The sequence below is a fragment of the Aplidium turbinatum genome, chromosome 18, assembly GCF_918807975.1.
Source record: "Aplidium turbinatum chromosome 18, kaAplTurb1.1, whole genome shotgun sequence".
NCBI lineage: Eukaryota > Metazoa > Chordata > Ascidiacea > Aplousobranchia > Polyclinidae > Aplidium > Aplidium turbinatum.
The window spans coordinates 2,592,855-2,614,511 of NC_137489.1; the positions used below are offsets into that span (position 1 = coordinate 2,592,855).

The window sequence follows — 21,657 nt, forward strand, 5'->3', positions numbered from 1 at the left end:
ATATGCGTCAGCTGCTCTTTGTTTGTTAACAGTTGCTAAGTTGTGATGCAAATGAAAGTTCAAGGTTGGGAAGACCAGAAGAATGCCTTTGCACCTTCCCAATGCGGTCAAAACGTGAGTTGCGTGTGCTAGCTTGCCAACAAAACAATTTTGAAATAATCCAGAAGTTTCATTTTTAGGCTCGACTAAGGGTCATAGACTTTCTTGGGCAACGCAGTTTAGAAACTCGGAGCAAATATGTGTAACATCGTAGTTACGGTCACAAGAACGTATAGGTTGCTAGGCCTACATTGACACTTCGTAGCCAGTAAGAAGCCTTAGCTGTTGTATCTTGCACAAGATAACTTATAATTGAAAAGGCAGACAGGAATTTTTTAATTTCTATTCCATTTCTAACAAGAACGAATGGTTATGATCATATTGCAGTAAAATTCGGGTCTAGTGTAATGAAGAATTGACTCAAGGAAAATTAATTTATCTTGTAAATGTCTATAAACTGCTAACACATGCAGCAGAGAGCAAGCAATAATATCGTACAGCGGTGTGTGATTGCGGTTAGCGCATGTAAAGAATAAAACACGACCCAGCCTATGGTGTCATAATACTCTCAGCAAATGATTTTGCGTTATTTTAATGTTGTTAGTCGTTGAAACGACGTGACTAGTCAAAAAGCTCTTTCTAGCTGTGAAGAATTTCTTAGACATTTTCCTGTAACCAGCTATTGTGCTGTCAATACAAGACCTGAGTAAAACTGTGTTGTATTGTCATGTAGCCTTATTGAACGAAGGAATACAGTATATATGCTTGCTGTAATACACAAACAGCTCACCTAACGGGCAGCAGTAACCTGTAGGGTAATTTTGTGAACTTAAAATCATGCCAGGTTACCAAAACTTATGCTACTACACAGCATACAAGTGACCACTTAGCAAAATTTGCCAATTCTAGATCAACTCAACACTCAGCGATTTATAGAATTACTTTCAGCGTAAAGGTTTCAACTAAACTATAATTTTTCTGAAAGTTATGACGTCAGATAATTGTAGCAGCAAAGCAGTCAATTAAATGTTAACCATACAAGTAATCTTGTCACAAAACGCCCAAAGCGGCGTATCTGTACGGATAGTTCGCCACAGTTAGCATAAACCAACGAATAAAAGCAGCTACAAGTGTCTGCCATTCAAAGAAAACGAAACTAATTTTGTTACCGACGAAATGCCAATGTCACTTCCACTATGTTAACTATGTTTATGTTTCATTGTTGTAACTTTTCTTCGGTGACAAAATGACGGCGTAGGTTACTTATTTTTGCAATTGATTGAGTTTCGCTCTTAGCAGCATGATCGTTGCTTAGTTCACAATGTATATTTTTAACGACCTGTTTTAGCCTGATGCTGCGAGTTCTCTGTGGCATTACTAATTTTTCTTTGTCGCATCCAGGCTTGCGCTTGATAGTTCAAAATTTATAAAGTTTAGATTGAGCGGTGGAAAAAGTAAGACAGTAACAAAAATTAGAAATAGTAATGTAACTAACACTCAATAGCGCGCTTGAAAGTGGTCACAAAAAATGGCTTTGATCAATCAATCTTGCTCACCACTTTTAAGCAACTTACTTCAAACCCATGCCCTTTCGTACAACAGTAGGCACTCTCACAACTCTCAATAGCAAATAAAGACAACGTTGTAATATTTTCAAATTTTTACATCCATATTATCACGGTAACACCGTCTTCATTGTTTTGTTTTTATGTCGAATTAAAATTAAAATGGCACAAAAATAAACAAATAAAGATATTAGTTCAAATAAGCTCTTGGAAGAATGTGGAAAGACTTTGAATTGTTTGAAAACTGGCAGTAGCCAATACAGGGTGTACGCGTGCTGTGGCTATGTCTAATATTCTATTTGTGTCAGTGGGCATTTCTTATAATCCATGAAACATAATTAGGTTTACCCAACCCTGGATCTATATCTCAGCAACTGTGAGTGCTAAGAGGGCCTAGACGAGCTTCTAAAGGGTTCTGGTTCGACACCGCTCGAGAGCATATCACTCTTTCTTAGAAAAGACACTTAAATGCATGGCAACAGTGAGAGTGGCTGACTTATTTTTCTCTTTGCATGCTTAGTTACTACTGAAAGCAGTTGACTCATTTAGTTTATAGTGGAGTCATCTCATGTGACATGAGTCATTTCATTTCATCCAGTAGGCTACGGTGTATCACAGCATAAAATTTTGGATTAAAATTTACCAAGCTTATAAAGTTCAACAGCCTGACTTCAAAAAAACTATATGATTTTGAAATTTGATAAAACTACCATTCAACGTTTTATAGGCAGAGAAAACTTTTTCTCGAACCGTAGAAAATTTCATGATCAGATCACCGCTTCAATGCGTGATGGAAGTCCACAAAATAAATCTTCATCAGGCATTGCAAGAGTGCAAAAACAGTGTTGCAGAACGCGTTTTCGAATATTAAATTCTCATCAGTGCAACTACGTTTACGAACGCAATAACAACGGTTAAATTTAAACTCAATACAATACATTACAAAGATTATAAGGACATATTCTCAGTGTTCAATTGAATATTAATAAATCTAGAGACATCAGAAAATCACTTCCCGCATGGAATTCCCGACCGACATTACTCGCTTAAGGTTTTTTTTTGTTAAATGTCGGTCTGGAAATTGCTTGCGGGAAGTGATTTTCTGATGTCTCTGGATTTATTAATACTCAATTGAACACTGAGAATATGTCCTTATAATCTTTGTAATGTATTGTATTGAGTTTAAATTTAACCGTTGTTATTGCGTTCATAAACGTAGTTGCACTGATGAGAATTTAATATTCGAAAACGCGTTCTGCAACACTGTTTTTGCACTCTGCAATGCCTGATGAAGATTTATCTGTAGATTTCCATCACGCATTGAAGCGGTGATCTGATCGTGAAATTTTCAACTGTTTGAGAAAAAGTTTTCTCTGCCTATAAAACGTTGAATGGTAGTTTTATCAAATAGTTTTGGAAACTTCCTTGGTTTCGTATTATCTGGATTTTGAAGTTTGGCATAAATTGGCAAAGTTATGACAATTTGAATTTAATAATTATGTTAAGCGTCCAAGCGATTTCTTTTCCATATTTCCACTATGACATAAAAATTCAAGATCTTAGTAATTTTTTAAACCATTGCCTTCAATTTTTTTTTTAAACTGATATGAATTCAGTAATTCACTCAATACACAAAACTTTTCCAAGTCTAACCGCTGAAGGTTTTGAAACTTGATTTTAAATCACCCCATTTTGAGTGCACTCGCGGAACGCACATTTCAAGGCATATTTCTCAAAAAGAACAATTGATATTTGCATAGTTTTGTCTCAACTCAAAGTTGTTCCCAAGAGGAATCATGTTTTTGAGGATTTATGACACAAATCAAACAATTCACGATGTGCATGTGGAATAAGTTAAATTTGAGCAATATCTCAAATGGCAACATTGTTTACCCAATTTGTTGCCATGTAAGTCCTTCCCTGCACCCAACTGCTTGTTGTGTTTTGTTCTTGATTGGACTGTATAGTGTCACAATGAACGCGAAATAAAATGTTTAATAATACAGTAATATCGTTATTTAAAGTGCAGCGGTCCGAAGCGAACATAGCCAATGTTCTGATGAGGAGTTTGGCAACAACTGTTGGACAAACTGTACAAGAACTTAAACTCTTTTCCTGCACAGTTCATCGCTATTTTAAAACGTTGAAACGAAATGTGTTGCAATAATAAAAATAACAAAGAATGTTTTGTTGTTTTGCAGTGGTCAGAAAAGTCCTTTAGCCAGAGTTGGCGCTAGTGATTTATCTGTGAACAAAACTACAACTTTTGGTAGAGGACCTGCCCAGTGGAGAGTCCGAGACGACCGACATTCAGGCAATTTGTTAGAAAGACTTCGTTTCTTGAGAGAAAGCGGGGAGTTTACTGATATCACCTTCACATACGATGGCGAGGTATGGTCAGCTATCATAGCCTATTTATTCGGTCGTCGGACCACTCGGCATGCGACAATTCAGCAAGTGCTTCAACTCGGCAATTACATTTTAGCTACTGCCGAGTCAGCAAATGAAAGTTTCATCTAGCATCGGACTTGCTTGGTCATCGCTTGCTAAACTGAATTTGCTGACTTGTGACATGCCAAGTTATGGCTTAGGCTACTCAATGGTTACTTGCTCAGTTTCATCATTTGCCAACTTTAACTACTTGCTCAAATGTTGCTAGTTCAGTTGTCACTTGCTCAGTTGTCGCTCAGTTCACAATTGCTGACTTGTAGGAGACTCGCTTATTCTCAATATCTCTAACATGGGGATTCAGGGGATAGTTTATAACCAGACCTAGGGTGACTATGAGCCTGTACTCTTCCCAGGGTATCAGGAACTGGAAGAAGATAGGGTATATTTTTAAAGCCTGTCTTGGTTTTAGATGTGTCTAGTTTGGGGCCTGTCTATAATAGTAGGCCTAAAAATCCTTTCCGCGACCGTGCTTATCATATCCCTTGTGTACAAAGTTTCATTCTAACATGCAACGTTTATCTTTCGGTTTAAATTTAATTTTTCACCATAAAAGCAAAACTAACATTTGCCATAGCATATTAAGGGTGTGCACAAAGGTAGGCACTTTAACGAAGTACACTCTTCGAAAAACGTACACGCAAATCAGCTGACTTCAGTCATGTGACTCAACACGTGATTATCTGGTCGTCTTTATCGAAAAATTTTGTTAGAAGGAAATTTAACTTAATACATCCCCACAACCTGCGTGGCCGAATGGGTTAGGGCAAAAGAGTAGTAATTTCGATTGCGTGGGTTCGCTTCCCACCTACTGCTAACACTATTTTTTCTTCTGCTACTGAACTGAGTGCAAGAAGAATCTTAATGACTGCAATCAATGGAGTTAATAGGTAGGCACTTTAACATTACCCTCTCGTCGAAAAGCGTACTCGCGATTCAGCTGATTTCAGTCATGTGACTCGACACGTGATATTCTGATCGAAAAATTTTGATACAAAGAAATTTAACTGAATGCTTCGCTACAACCAGCGTTGCCTAATGGTTAGGGCAGAGGAGTAGTAATTTCGATTTCGTGGGTTCGATTCCCACCCTCTGCTAATACTATTTTTTCTTCTGCAATTGAACTGAGTGCAAGAAGGATCTTAATGACTGCAATCAATGGAGTTTATAAGGAAAATTGTGACTAAAACACAAAGCAATTTCACATTGAAAAGCAGGCACTCTTCGACGAGTGATTGTGACTGAAATACCAGTGATGTCATAGTGACTGAAATACCAGTCATGTACGTCACGCATGATTGCGTTATGGAATTCGGACAGTGTACTACGTTAAAGTGCCTACCGTGCACAAAGGTAAAAGCAACATAATATCGCAAGTTGAAACCTATGCAGAATCATAATGACATGCTAACACATGTCAAGGTTTTGTCATTGTTCCAACGACTTTTGTTTGTAAACATCAAATGCTCGGCTGACGATAGAACTGTATCGTCAACTATTGCCGCGATGATAGCACTAGATTATGACGAAACATAAATGGTCGATTATGGAAGTTAAACAAAAGCCAGACGCGTAAGCATATCAACTTTATGTCAAAGTGTCGCCATTGTAAATCACAATAAAAACTTTTAAACTCCTGCATCTGGCCGTTTGATGATGCTTTTTTTCCAATCACGAGAGGTTCAATTTAATTCGCTATATTTCAGCAAAGTTTTCGTTTGCTGGATTTAATGTATTTACCAGTCGACGTTTCAATTTAATATTACTATATAATAGTATCATTGTATTATAACATGCAGTAATTGCAATCTATATTTGTAATGGTAACATTGTGATATAATTGTAATGATCATAATGCAATAAGAATCTGCGAACATTCAAACCCAGTGGCCTCTGATTGCACTCGATCTTTATGTTAGGAGGCCTCAACTTCAATGTGGATTCTATAAAAAGACGGTTACATTGCATCGATTTGTGCAAACGTGTTTTGCACAGTTCTACATTGATTTATATTTCTTGTATTACACTATAATAATCGTCATCCATTTTGCTTCAAAGAAGCCTGGTCTTCATCCTAAAACATCAAACATTCCATACAATGAAACTAATAAAGTGAAATAAATACAACATAATAATGATAATAATATAATAAGTTACAAATGAAATAATAATAACCGTAAATAAATTACGTTTACCCACTACGACTAATAACAATTACTTTGTGGTTTATTATATTTTAAGTCTATCAATGCCAACCGAGTAATCCTTGCTGCTGTGAGCCCAGTCATGCGTAACGTGTTCACCAAGCGTGAAAGTTTGATGAACGCTGAAGTCCTGCCACCGGAGGCGTTACATCACCTAGTACGATTCATATACAGGTATGGTAAACACTTTTTCATGTGTTTTTTACATATCCCGATCTTTGACTGCATTAAAAATTGATACGGTTGTAACGTGAAGATGATCCCTGAGATTACTGGGTACAAAAATATTAAAATAAATTGAGATTTTTAATGATTTTGTCATGTTCCAATGATACGCAGCCTATTGAGTTACAGCATAATGGACTTAATGGACCTTTTTTCCTAACCATTGAGTATGGCTACATAGGCTATGCAAGATTGAAAGGCCAAAGAATGCATATTTACGTGTTTGGAAACTTGCATCAATAAGCTAGAGAAAATGCCATGCGGTAGACACCATTATAACGACAATAAGTCGTTGTTATTGTTCATACAATAATACAATAACTAAATACATTAGAACTTGCTTATCTAAAGAGACCTTCTGAAGAGACCTTCAAAAAAGTGCTACTATTTTGAAGTGTAATTTCTATCCGAATTCGAATACACTAATCCGAATTTGCAACCGAATTCTATCTGTAGTTGCAAAACCGGACTTTGCAGCATATAGCCTATAGCCAGATTCTACTGTGCTATGCTGCAGATACGATTTTAAAGTCACGCTTCGATCTCTGTGATCATACACATTATAAACGTTTATTTTGCAGTTCTAGTGCCGAAGTGAGCTATGACATCATAAAGCAAATCGAACAGGCGTCACGCGTTCTTCAGATGACAATCGTCGCTAAGATGTGCTCCAATGTGCTGGGAAACATGGCCAAGGTTTCAGGTCTATAGCAATCAAATATGACCCAACCATAGTTTAGCTAATAAGAACCACAGTAACGTACTGGTTTGCTTTAACTAAACTTAGCTGCATGACCAAGTGTTGAGAACGACTGCGTACCACTCGAAAGGACGTCAGTTCGATACCGATTGAGACCACGCGGCTCGTCGTCGTCGTCGTCTGAGCTTCTGGGGCCGAGGGTCTATCTTTTTACCACCTCAGATTCACGATGTTCCCGGACTACACTGGAAGGCTGCTAGAGAGCAGCCAGTCTTTAGTTTCATCATCCATGACGCGCAGACCTTCCACTCCGTTAGGTGGCTTGAAGATGGTACAGTCATTGATGATGTGGTCTGCGGTCTGTTCCTCGGCACCACATTCACAGGAGGAGGAAGAAGCCATTCCCCATTGGTGCATGGTTGAGCGGAAAAGCCCGACGCCCGTACGGAGACGGTTGAGGCGCACCCATGCCTGTCTCTGTAGTGTCAAGCCGATGGGGCGTGTGTCGGCGTCGGGGATGAATGAATGGAGTCTGGTGGTGCTTGACCTCCATTCAGAATTCCATTTATAGTCCGCCCAAGTAGCCGCAGAGATGTCTTGTTCATCAGCTTCCTTGATCAGAAGCCGAGCGGCTGGCACGAATGGGTGTCTTGATTTCAGTCGGCGGGGGTGCCCGTTTGGGAAGGCGGAGCTCTTGTGATGGAGAAGATGGTTAGGCTCCAGTGCCCGAGGGACAGAGTGGCTTCTTCGCGACGAAGCTCAGCAGGTTGGATGCCAGCGAGAATGGGGAGATTGTCCAATGGTGTGGGACGCAGGCATCCGGTCACTGTGCGCAGGGCGCTGTTTATGGCAGTGTCGATGTTATGGCAGTGAGCACAGGGGCACCAGACAGGTGCACAGTACTCTGCAGAAGAGTAGACAAGGGCTAAGGCTGCCATTCGCAAAGTGTCAGCCCTCGCCCCCCAGCTAGAGCCTGCCAGGCGCTTCAGTAGTGCAGCGCGGGATGTCAGTTTCTTGCGCAGTGACAACGCGGCTGTATCGGCAAGACATCAATGGCTTGCCGAAATAATGAAGACAGCTGCTGATTCGATGATTACAAGTATCTTCTTTTTTCTCTGGACTCATCATCATTCAATCTAGGATTCTTGCACTAGTGGGAGTTTATGCTTTACACTAGCATATGACAAAACTAGTTATGCAACCTATATCTCTAACTTTAACCCATGTTTCACAAAAGTAAAGTATACAATTCAGCTTAATGCATGTAAACGTGGTTCCATACATGATTTCAGTCATTGGATGGCGAGAAGATACTGTTCTCATTATATTAAGACTTTGGCACTAACGAGAATAGGTTAACCAGTTCCTTTTTGCTGGTCCTTTACCACGTGTCATCATCATCATCCAAATACGGTTTAAACACAACTGGTGGAGAGGCCGATTCTTTCCTTGCAGCTATTGTCTTTACTTCTACTCTCCATCTCATTCTGTCCATCGCATCTTCTTCCTTCAGTCCGACTTTGTCTGCCTCATTATTCACCTTTCCTTGTTTTTTTTGCTCGTCTCCGCTTCCTCTTCCCATTTACATTTAAAAGCAATGTATTTTGAAGAAATCTTCCTTCTTCTCTCCTTAGTAATGCCCATACCATTTTAGCCTACGCCATTTGTCTTCGCAAGTTATTCAATAGTCTTCTTCATCTCTAACAAATTCTATGTATGCAATGTTACAATATGTAACCGATCTAGGTTTGATAAGTCATACAATAACTGGTACATTTGATAGCCCAATAACTCAGTTGGTTAGCGCGTGACTTCGTGAACGAAGAAGCTTCAAGATGATCAAGCGGCGCTGGTTCGACTCTCGGAGTGTGCGCTTGAGCAACGCATTCTAAGGACTGCTCTCCATTCAGCGGCACCTAGTGAATGGAGTAATTCCCCGACAACAACACTTCAACAATCGGAAAACTTTACTCTGCCAATATCAGTAACCGGCCCTGCGTCAAGAGCCTCTACAAGTATGCGAAACTACCAGGAATAACCAATCAAGGCTTTGTTAGTCCGAGGATAAAGATTCAAAAACCAAAAGCAACCAAAACCAAACACCAATGAATGCAGTTCTTAAAACAGAGTTTTTTCAACGTAATACAATGAACAATTATTGATTTCAGAGACCCCGGCTCGACGAAGGAGCCGACCCGCTTTGAAGCGAGTAGACAGTTTTGATCAAACTACTGCAGAAGATGGCGCTTTGCTATCCAAGTCGATCTCCACAGAAAAAGTAACATTCATTTTTCAATGATTGCGCAGTACAGCAAACAACCTCGGAACCATGATTTTTCCTTTTATTATGACTTATTTTTAATTATTCAATCACAATTTAATCAGCCAATTATAATAATATTTATTATGAATGCAATCTGTCTTGGAATAATGTGAAACTCAGCTCAACAGCATTGATTAACGAAACATCAACTTGTCAATTAATTTGAATACAAGCCATGTACTATGTCAAATCTCGGATCGACTGGTGAACCATTAATGGCAGTGGACCAGGTGTTCCTCGCTATTCTAATAATATTTTAGTCACCGTTCCCCTATTTTTCTGCAGTTTCAAACCAGGTGTACAAAAGCTTAAGATTACTCGTCAGTTTCGTGATTCTGTCAAATTGTTGTTAGTTATAACTCCCTGACAGCAAGTGACACGGGTTCGATTCTATATCTAATCAACGTCTGTGCCTCACAACTTTTTATTGACACAATAGCCTCTTGTTGGTGTTCAACGGCGTTACATTGATCGGTAAGCCATCCCTCATTACAATATCGTGACGTACCTTTATTACATATTCCCATGTGTTTGTTCAGGCATTAAGTTCCGATGAAGGCGTTGAAGCGGAAAGCAGGAACGTATTATTTGGCGGATTAAAAAGGGAGAATCAAAGTTCAATCAAATTAACTTTTCATAGCGAAAACGGAACTCCAATAAATCGTTCCACTGAAGATCTCAATCAATTATCTGACGCAGATAGTGTAGGAAGCGGAATATTAGTAAAACCGGAAACCGCTTCAAATGATGGATCAAAAGAGGACGGACAAGCGGAAGACTTAAAAACGGAAAGATTGCCAAAAATTAAGCTTGAAATTCCAGAAGAAGAAAAACATAAAACTCAAGAGAAGTCTTGGGAGGAAAAAAGAAGGTTATTCAATTTAAGTAAATCATTAGATGACAGCGCGTTTGACGATTCCAACGCTGAGAACAAGAAACTCAGAAAGCCAATACCGCTATCCAAGTTTCTTCTGAATTCCATCTCCAATCTATCCTCTGCTGAGTCACTTGCTCAGAAAATGATAACTGGGCAGTCTCCCTCCAACGGTACTTGGCCTAAAAGCGTAAAAATGTCACCTCGGCGGAGGAATATCCCGAAACAATGGCGGAAAACTACAGGACATGTTCTGTCTTCAGAACCATCCAATCAAGACACTGTTTCTCTATCCCACAACCCGCCGATTAAGATTGGACCTCAGAAGTCACATGACATTCTTACAATCGGTTTTAAGTCGAAGTCAATTCCTAATTTATTGAAAGGTACGTTGCAATGTAATCAACAAGGACGGCTTATGAAAACTTAGTTTTACAATGAAACTATTCATTTTTTAAAGGTTCATAAAACATTAAAGTTTAGAAACAAAAATAACGTGAACTGATCTAGTTTCGATAAACTGTCGCTTCGTTGAAATTCACGTTATTTTGCCTCATAACATCTTTACCAATATATGGTCTCTCTGGTACTGGCTGTCATTGCACCTCCATGCTTTACTTTGATATCAATGTTGATGTTTGTATGTTCAGTTATGGTCGTTATATCTTACTCCTTGTACGCTCTGTGTTTAATTTATGATTATCGCACAATTAGCTACATTGTGCGTCATGAATTATTGCAAACCTTCGAAACCTAAAACAAACAATGATATATTCTAGTCATAGTTTGGTCACTTCATATACGTTGCACGAATCTTTATGGCCGGATGCCCTTCCTGGCGCCAACCAAACATACCATTGGAAACGGTAGATACTCTTCTCGCCTCCTCTGGTAGACTGCTTGGAGCGCCTACGCCCTACGTGTTATCGAGGTTCGCCCAGATTAGCGAAAACAGGCTCGCCACGAGTAGGTTCTGAGATGGTCTTGTCTGGGATGTGGTCTTCTCAGTGGTCTCCATCTTCTCCTCATCCCAGACACCTGGGATGAGAAGACCAATGAACAGGGAGGGGCTATGAACTTGCGCATCACCTGCTGAAAGGTGCTACCCCCCCCCCCCCCCCCCCGAGCCCTTGAGCCCATATATTCTAGTTATTTCAACTTTTTATTTCATTCACTGGTTATTATTCTGTAAGCTATAAAGTGCTGAAATACATGTGCAAATATTGTTTAGGTTTAAACTCACTTCGAGAGCAAAGCCAGTTTTGTGACTTGACATTGACAGTGCTCAACACGAAAATACTATGTCATCGTGTTGTTCTCGCCGCTAGCAGCGACGTCTTTTACGCTATCTTGCGAAAAATTAACTCTAAGGAAATTGAACTGCGGAAGATAGACGAAGGTGCTCTTCAGGAGATGATTAGGTTTATTTACACTGGCCAGGTAAGTTCATTTGCAATATTATTAAATTTGCATCGTATTCATACAGTTGTGCATTGTTGCACACAATGTATAAAACTGTTTATGTTATATACACAAGCCATAACATTGTCACAATTAATATGGCTTAAAATTTTTCTACTTGCAACCAAAGAAGTTGTGTCCATGAACGTAGCTTAAGAGGAATTGAGAACATTAGTGCATGGGCGCAATACCAGGGGAAACGACAATCAATAAAATGAACAATTTGGGAAACAATTTGATTTGACATTATATGTAACAGTTACAGGGCGTGACAATAATAACAGACATTATTGTCATGAGGGGACGCAATTATTGTCTCTGAGTGCCAGTTTTACTTCACTTTTCTGTAGGCCTATTCTTTCTTTTTTTTAACTGCAGCAAATATTGAATTCTAGTGCAGCATCGACAAAGATAATGTGATGGGAGTGATGAGAGGTTCCAGAAGATTCCATCTCCACGTCATCGCAAAAAAGTGCGCGAGATATTTAAACGCCAATGTCAGTTCCTATAATTTCTTTACATCCGAAAACGTCTTGGTGGCATACAAGATGGCGGGGGAGTTTGGATTCCCAAAACTTCGGGAAGAGAGCAAGAAATTCGCGATATCTAGGTTATGGGAAATCATTGATTCCCTATGTTTCAAGGACCTAACTCCAATGGTAAGTTAATCTCCCTCTCTGTATTTCACTATCATAGCGCATGGCTAGGAAACTGTGGTCCGAAAGCTAATGCAATTCGCTATTACCACAGCGCACTCGCAGCATCAGGCTAAAACAGATCGTTAAAATCTATATTGTGAAATAAGCAACGATCATGCTGCTAAAAGCGAAACTCAATCAATTGCATTTCTCTGTATTGTTTGCATTCAATTATTTTTAAGTTCTTTTTTGTTAGGTCATCCAAATGATGTATTTTTTTCAGTTTTGTGTTGTTTTTACTTGGAGAAACGATAGTTACGACTGGCTGTTTGTTTTTCATCTGTGAACTGTTATAGTCTTATTGATTTCCCTAAAATTACATGAGCAAGATTTTGCAAAACAAGTTTGTGTTCACAACGTTTCCAAAAACAAGAAATCTAGGTGAACGCATCCCAAAATACAACTCTTGATTGGGTCTTTTATTATCGCCTGTTGTTGTAGTCTACAACAGTAAACGTTTGTCAAGATGATTTTGTTTTAACAAAGCGAAAACATTCAACGAGCAATATATCTAGGAACTCAATAGACTGATCAGCAGCGAATTCTTGAGGTTGGGAAAGTCACGTGACAATGATCAAGAACTCCAATTGTTCCAAGGGCTCCTCCAGTGGTTGCTTCACAAGCCCAAAGCCAGAATTCCTCATTTCACATCAGCAGTGATGAAGTTTGTCAACTTTTCCAACATGACAATTGCGTCATTAAATCGTGTCGTTGCTAAGGAACCGGTCGTTATGCAAGATGACGTAAGTGTGTGTACACAATCACTACATCAAGGTATTCATAAAGATTTGGGCTGACCATAATTTTCCACCTACAAAGCATTTATATTACTTTCAATCACACAAAAGTTTAAGTAACAAATTATCGAAAGCCTTAAGTTTTATGAATATCATTGTATAACTACTGTGTTGTGCTTGTTGCAACGGAATAAAACTGCGTTTGAATGAAAACAAATTCAAAGTTTCAATGCAATTCCAAAATTTCGCTTAACAGCTTTTTCAATAATTTTGTTTAGTCGTTGTGTGTATCATAGCCCATGCAGCCTTTGATAAACTTGATGCTAAACTTTTCTAGCGTTCCTAGTGTTATGCAGTGCCCCAGAGTGTTGTTACATGACTATTTGATCTTTTAGTTTAAAAATTTAATAAATACTGTACGTTGTTGGCTGTTTGCTGCGGGCACACCTCTCAAGAAAGCGACCACCCAGACAGAGATCTCAGTAGCTTATTGTTCTTTCCTCATGCTATGTCTAAGAAACTTGAGTTGAAAAATTACTAGCTTATTACTTTCCTATGCATCATAGTTAACTAGGCCAAATACTGGGGAGAGTGGCCTATGTATCCTTCCCTGGAGATGGTATAGGTTCAAGCAAAGACCCCATCATCGGGGTCTCCTGGTCTCCTGGTGATTGAGAACCATTCCCACGTGAGGCTGGCTTCGTCGCTGTAGTTTCAACTTTGCTTCATATACATATGAAAAGGATGAACCACGATGGCTTCTCGCTCCCATACAGTGGTGCACAAAACTACGGTTATTACAGTAGCCTACAATATTGTTAGTTCATAAACACACAGGAAACCCGACAAAGAATACTCGAAGCGCTGAGGAACAGCACGGCTTCGTGCAAACGCAGTCAATCCATGCAACTCAAATCAAGTCCTTTCAACGAGATGACCTTGAAGAGGAATAGTCTTTTGCACAATGACGTATTTGCTTTCGTCACAGAAAATGACGTAGAAACTTCAAAAAGAAGCAACAAGCTTTACAAGTAATGCTCGCGTTTATTTTGTGACAATATAGCTATATAAAAGTTTGGTTTGCCAAAATCAAATCTAGTTTCGCGTTTCGCGATGCCTAGATTAAAATTGCTAAGATATTCTTTCATTTAGAGCAGTGGTTCTTAAACTGGGGGGCGCGCCCCCCTTGGGGGGCGTGTGAGATTCACAAGGGGGCGCACAAAATTGAAAAACTCTGCATGAATTATGACTAAACATGTCTTCACAAATACGCTGGACAGTCGATTGTTGAAGATGAAACTTTGTTTTACAGCAGTACCAGTGTTTGTAGAGCGTGTTGTTGTCACATCTTTGTGATTTTTAGACGTTGCTAAATATTTCTGCAACGCCTTAACTCTCGTAACACAACGGTTTCTTGACACAGCAGCCGCGAGCTCTAATTGTAATAATAGTGGCAACGACTGACTAACAAGTGACAGCGGCTAGAAGTGCAGCAGTATCCCCACCTCTACAACAGTAGGCTACCATGGGTAAACTTTTTTTTAAATTTTAGCGTTGATTTAATTAGGTTTAATGTTAATTAATCAATTCTATTGACATAAAATGAGTGGAAAAAAGAGAAAGTATGACGAAGATTATCTGAACTTTGACTTTATAGGCTAGATGCCATAGTAAATGACCAAGTTGTACCACAATGCGTCATATGTTTTCAAAATCTGAGCAACGACGCTTTGAGACTAACTCGTTCGCAGCGTCATCTTGAAAGAAAAAAAAAAACACCTTGACCATCAAAATAAAACTTCAGCTTTTTTCAAATGCAAGAAAGACTTTTTTTAAAAATATAAAGATTGCAAGTAGCGAGTGCTTTCGCTAATCGTCGTCGGCAGAAGTCGTAGAAGCGTCTTTCGGAATTTCTCACATGATAGCTCGGGAGAAGAAACCCCACAGACAATTTACAAGAGGAGTTCTTGGAGCTAAAATGAAAGTCTATTGAAAGGAACGACTTTGAAGCAATGCCATATACGCACACTTCTTCCATTTTCATCCACTTACTTGTGCGGAAATGTTTTTTGTACTCCCGTAAACATAAAGACAAAATCTAGACACAACCTTGACTGTGAAGCCGATCTGAGATGTGCAATATCTGCTACTAATCATCGAATTAAACAATTGGTAACCAAAAAACAGTTACATTCTTTGCATTAATGCAACTTACCTGGAAACGAATTGCTGTTCTGCGTAATGTTTTTTGATTTTGAAACAAGATGGGGCGCGAATTTTGTTAAAATTGTAAAAGGGAGGCGTATCTCAAAAAGTTTCAGAACCACTGATTTAAAGAGATAGTAGTTGCAAAAGGATAAACAGAAAAACTGACTTTGTTTGTTTGAATATCTCATCATAAAGTTTAGCGAAAGAATTTCTTTTTCTCCAAGGATAGCAAACTTTCCGTCATATATTTATCACCAATTAGAATTAGTGCTGGTCGTCATAATTTATACAAAGGATATAGCATCATTTTTTCTTCTCAGCTTTGATACCGTAGTGCCTTGTAACCGAGGGATGAAGTGCTACTTAGAAAACGCAATATACTTGTCATGTGTCTGCAGCTCTATAAGTTGAAATTTTGCTGAACATGCCTTCTTTACGTTCCCGGGGTAGCATTAGATGACGCTACAATAATGCCAGCTACACGTTTACATTTGTTAACGTATTCAATCAAAGTTAAAACCTATTTTTACTTGAACAGTTTATCAGAATCCGCTGGCCATGCTAAGGTCGTGACGTCATCGCCTTTAGTTTGGAGCGGTCATGCTCTGACGTCATACAATTGCACTTTGTTCATCGCCGGTGGCCGTGATGCAAAAAAGAACAAACGGATTTGCAGTGACGTTTATAAGTAAGGATCTCGGACTAAGGATATATCTAAAGTATTCCCGTTTTCTTTCTGTATTTTGTTTTGAGTTTTTAGTTTATATAGGCTACAAATCTAATATCAGTTGATCACAATTTTTTTGTCAGTTACTCTCTGAAAAGATATTTTAAACAAAAGTAATATTTATCTTTCTTCCGCTAAATTCCTACCAAGCTTGGGCCAAATTCTTATTTGCTGAAATGTTCACCAAAATTTTTTGTTGCAATGCATATCAATGTAAACCCGGCTAAATTCCCTCAAACTGTCAGTGTGCACGGTGGCTGTGCATGCGAAATCGGTTGCTTTGACTAAACTCAACGCTAAAACGGCTGTCAATGTCTTTCAATTACGCGGTCGCTTTGGTGGGGTGTTGGTTTCCTACCATATAAGCCTATCAACATTTTGCCTGGAAATCATTTGAAGAAATGATATTTTTGTGTTCGATGGCACCGATGATGAAACCAGTTTGGGTTCTCTATGTTGTGATTAGAAGTGATATAATTTTCCAATAGCTCAAATCTTGATGTTTGAACCCTATCTTTCGTTAAAGGTACGATAAAGAAGGATGGACACAACTCTCCAACATGAAAGTGGCCAGGTCCCACTTTTCTCTTGTGGCGCTAGGTGGCGTTCTTTATGCCATCGGAGGATTGTCAGAAAACCTTGATAAACGTAAGCACCCACAAGCTAGCAGTCAAATTGTCCACGTTGTTTTAGTTGTTATGTAATAATTGGTATGATTGTTTAATTATGTTATTAGATAAAAACAATCAGTTGGGATAACTAATGTTTGACAAATTCAATATTTGAATTTGAAAATATGGAGATTGATTGATTTATCGTGATACTCATAAAGGACATTACGCCTACTGCTATCATTCTTACACCCTTGACCTCATCTTAGTACATTATACACTAAAACAAAGTGAGGTCATGAAATCCTCATTTGAACAGCTTCATAGTTCAGAGAATAACAGAGAATTTCGTATATTGGATTTTCCAATATACGAAATGATAAAAACGGGCAACGTTGGTTCACCCTCGGAGCGTTCGCAAGCGCAAGAACATGTCTCCATGTTAGTGGATGAAATAGTTCACTGACAACAACACTTTAACAAACAAATAAAAACGTCGCACAATCATCCCCAGTGATGGAGGTTGTGTCTGCAGCTCTATAAGGCTCAATGAATCCATGAAGAAGAGGCATAAGGGATGCAAAACCAACATTTCATCCTACAAACAATCAATTTCGATTTTGGAAACAAACAGCTTGAACCTTCAATACAAATTTTAAAAAAAAGAAACGCATTCAGAACATTACAGTAACTTTGGGAGAGTGGGTTACGTTTACACTATTTGGTTGTTGTATTTGCAACCTTGTATTATAAACTGTACAGTATGCTTTTTTGTTTAAAATATATAATACTTTTTTTCGCATAGAATACATAGCGACCACAAGTTGTGAACGACTGGACCTCGACGCACAGCGTGGGAACCAAAAGTGGAAGTTGGCTGCATTGTCACTTCCGGGTCCAAGTTATTCTCACGAATCCGTGACCTGTTTTATTACGTCACCAAGTGCAGCTTCAAATACACTCTCTCCACAAAACAAAGTAAACAAAAACAAATGATTTATTGTAGTTTTTATAGGCTGCAATTCTGGTTGTGGTAGATATATATGGTATTATAGTAGTTCATTTATCTATTCACAAATCGTTCAAGCTTACCATATCATTACTATCAAGGTGTCGCGACCATGTTAAAATTCTTGCATTTAGTAAATCATTTTCTCTCGGGCACGAGTTGACAACGTTTTGTCGCTTCTATCTTTTCCAGACCCTGCTTTGTTCTAGCAAGTAATATATTTCGCTTGATACTCAGAAAAGAAAAGCATGATGATGATGATAACTATGTATTGTTTTTTTTTCAGACAGAGGGAAGAAGAAAACCTCCCGGCTCCCCACTACGTAAAAGGGCGTTGAAAATAACCCCCACTTTGAATGAGCCAAAGTCCCCAGCTTTAATAAGAGGCTCACCACGACAGTCTTCATTGAAGTTCGGGAAAACAGACCCATGTATGTTATCTATTGTTCAACTTAACAATGAGCGATTAGTAAAGCGTCATAAAGGCCAAATCTATCACTTGATTGTGACGTACATTTATGGCTGTTCCAGCCATCTTGAAGTGCGTTTGTGTGTTTTGATCTTTGTAGATTACTGCGTTATAGCTTATTTTCTTCAAAGAGTATGCTGATGTGTTGCGCCATTCTATATTAGATAGATACAGTAGGTATTAAAACAAATAGAACAGTAAGAATTAGTGTTTTATGCATCTTGTGGATTTGAAATTGTTTGTTACCGTATTGAAGAAAGATAAGAATAAAATTTTAGGTCCACTCCACCGGTCTCATACTTCATTGTTTTGATCAGGTCTAAACCAAGTTCACCCCCAGGAAGTTATATTTATCTGCGGTGGGAAATGTAATCCTCGTCAGAACATCATGCTGTCCAATATGGAAGGAGGGTGAGTTTGGTTTGGGCTCAAAAAGTCGTTATAAAAGTATGAGGTCACCACATAAAGTCAATGCCAACTATCGAACTCACCACGGTCAGGCCCTAAGGCTAAGTATTTGTGGCCAGGCATTAGGCCAGGTGTAAGTAAAACATAGTTGTTTTCCCACTTTCACTTGCACACTTACAACATTGACGACACAATTTGGATGGCCGAAATAGCGTCATAATTTTCCAAGCAAGTTGTCTACCTGTCTAAGAACCTAAGTTAGTGTATTACAGTACAGCTAGTTCGTGTTTTTAAAGTTTCTAATTTTGATAATTGCCTGACAATGAGAGATTGAGAGTTTTTCTATTTTTCATCAGGAAATTCGTTGAGAAAAGCCCTCTCCCTTGTCCATCCACTCGTTTGTCGCTGACGTCATTAGACTCGACCGTCTATTTCGCGTGCGATGACGTCATGGAGACGTCACAGTTCCGTGTGTTTGCGTACAAAGCCGATTATGATCAATGGTTTGAGATGAAGATTCCAATTCTCATAGCAAAGTGAGATAGATACTTTTTAAAATTATACGTTGATTTAATTGCTTCTCACAATAGATCAGCTTATCAGCTTGCCATGCAAGTCTCAATGACAATTGGATTATTTGTACACCAGGGATCAGCTTTGTCACCTCTGATATTTGCTATTGTGGTTGACGTTGTAACTGAAGGAGTGAGGGAGGGCTTATTGAGTGAAATTTTGTATGCAGACGACCTGGTCTTGACAAGTAATAGTATGGAGGGACTGGAGAGAAAGTTTGAGAAATGGAAAGAAGCATTTGAAACCAAGGGTATGAAGGTAAATCTTGAAAAAACAAAAGTGATGGTGAGTGGAGCAGAAGGAACAGTTGTTGAGAGCAAAGTAGATCCCTGTGGAATATGTGGCAAGAGAGTGATGAGAAATTCAATGCAATGCAAGGAATGTGGAAAGTGGGTACATGCAAGATGTGCTAATGTCAAGAGAGCCGCAACAAGATTAGCGAAGTGTTTTGTTTGTGGGAAATGCAGTAAAGGAAGGAATGAAGTGGAAGGCCATGATGATGAGTTCTGCCATGGCATCGAAACAGTGACAGACTTCTGTTATCTGGGTGATCGGATAAATGGAAGTGGTGGATGTGAAGCAGCGGTGACAACAAGGGCAAGATTGGGCTGGGCAAAGTTCAGGGAATGTGGGGAAATGTTGTATGGCAGAAAATTTTCACTAAGGATGAAAGGAAAAGTATATCGGAGCTGTGTGCGGCCTGCAATGCTATATGGTAGCGAGACATGGGTATTGAGAGAGAGTGAACTGGCAATCCTGAGAAGAACGGAAAGGTCAATGGTGAGAGCAATGTGTGGGGTGAAAACGAGAAGGGAAAAAAGGACTGAAGAATTGTTGGATATGCTAGAGATGAGAGAGACCATAGACCAACTGTCAAGGGCAAATGGAGTAAGATGGTATGGACATGTGATAAGGAGGGAGGAAGGAAGTTTTCTTAGAAAGGCACTAGATCTAAAGGTGGATGGGAAGAGGAAACGCGGTCGTCCAAGAAGAACGTGGAAACAACAAGTGAAGGATGAGTTTAAAAAAGTCGGACTGAAGGAGGAAGATGCAAGGGACAGGGTGAAATGGAGAAAAGGGATTAAAACAATTGCTGCGCGGAAACAATCGGCCACCCCCACTAGTGGGGAACAAACCGACGATGGATTATGATGATGATGATGTTACTAGACAGCTATTTTCCAATACATATCACATTGTATTTACGACGTCATCGAATTGTTGAATCCACGTTTCGTCTCGTCTTTATTACGAAAGAATGAACACGATCTGTATCAGGTGTGCCTCAACCTGGAATCGAACTGCGGCTTACAAAAATTGTATTGCAGGCATCATTCGGTTTGGGGAGGGGTGAAACTTTTTCATTGAATAATCGATGGTAATCTAGCGACATCAAGTGATTAAATTGTTTTAAAGCACTGAAATGGAAAAACATGTGTATTACAATTAAAAAATAGAATAATAAAAAAATAATAATCAAAAAATAAACATATTTATAGCACTGAAGATGAAGACAGTTTAGTTTTCGAAACGCCTGCTGAACATGAGCATAGTTTCAACATTTGGAAATCTTCATTGTTTAGTTGGATTAACTAAGCGTTCCAACTATTTGCTCATAAAAGAACTAGTTTGCTAAATAACTGAACTGTTTTTTAAAACTATTTTTTTCAGCCCCCAGCCAAGCAGCAATACGGAAGGACCAATCAAAGCGAACAAACCGTCCTTTATGTCGACCATTAACTGTATTGCGACCACTACCGGATTTGCTCTGGCCGTCAGCGCCGATGACGTAATCACGTCTACGTCATACAACGTTGCGTCATCGACGTGGACAACAAACAAGAAGGCTTTGTTACAATCGCCTATTGTTGATTTCAATCTTTGTTCGATGTGAACAGTAATTAGGTGAATTCATTAAGAAAATTATTAATTCTAATTTCCTGACAATATTCGCATAGCCTACTTGCAGCAGTTTCGAACGAATGACGGAAGTCCAACTACCTAAGTGGACAACGTAGTGGTTGCCTCTGTAATTGAAGTATTAACGATTTTCTAAACTATTCGTCAAGCTCATAGTGCACACAACATGGTCGCCTTGTTATTGGGATGGCGCAAAATAGCGGATGGATTCGTTTGCCGCGACTGGCATCACTGCCATACCCGAATCGTGCATGCGCGATTGCTGTGCAATTTTTACAAGATAGGCTGTAGTTTGTTTTTATATTACGTTTTATTATTTGAAATAGCCTTAAACAATCATTATAAGCAATCTACCTGAATGAAAATTAGGGTAGACAGTCATCTACCATATATTTTGCCCAACGTTTTATCTGTTGTATGTGCAATGTCTTCATATAAGAAATAAAATGGAATAGCGA

General features: G+C 39.0%; 1 protein-coding gene across 1 annotated transcript; it reads left to right on the forward strand.

Moving 5' to 3' along the window:
- On the forward strand, window positions 1–21,657 carry LOC145787670 (uncharacterized). The gene is made up of 17 exons (XM_082599465.1): window positions 1–114; window positions 3,806–3,995; window positions 6,294–6,430; window positions 7,063–7,184; window positions 9,350–9,459; window positions 10,044–10,764; window positions 11,610–11,818; window positions 12,235–12,498; window positions 13,053–13,280; window positions 14,112–14,305; window positions 16,021–16,170; window positions 16,736–16,857; window positions 17,626–17,798; window positions 18,116–18,260; window positions 18,616–18,709; window positions 19,063–19,242; window positions 20,951–21,657. Exons 1-17 carry the CDS (start codon window positions 83–85, stop codon window positions 21,171–21,173), a joined length of 3,294 nt encoding a protein of 1,097 aa, XP_082455591.1. The 5' UTR covers window positions 1–82; the 3' UTR covers window positions 21,174–21,657.

What these genes read in the sequence shown, in the direction of transcription:
- LOC145787670 (XM_082599465.1), top strand. Translation starts at nt 83, where the DNA reads ATGCCTTTGCACCTTCCCAATGCGGTCAAAAC. An exon ending in CTTCCCAATGCGGTCAAAAC is followed by an intron (nt 115 to 3,805) that starts GTGAGTTGCGTG and finishes GTTGTTTTGCAG; the next exon opens with TGGTCAGAAAAGTCCTTTAG. An exon ending in CACTCTCTCCACAAAACAAA is followed by an intron (nt 17,799 to 18,115) that starts GTAAACAAAAAC and finishes TTTTTTTTTCAG; the next exon opens with ACAGAGGGAAGAAGAAAACC.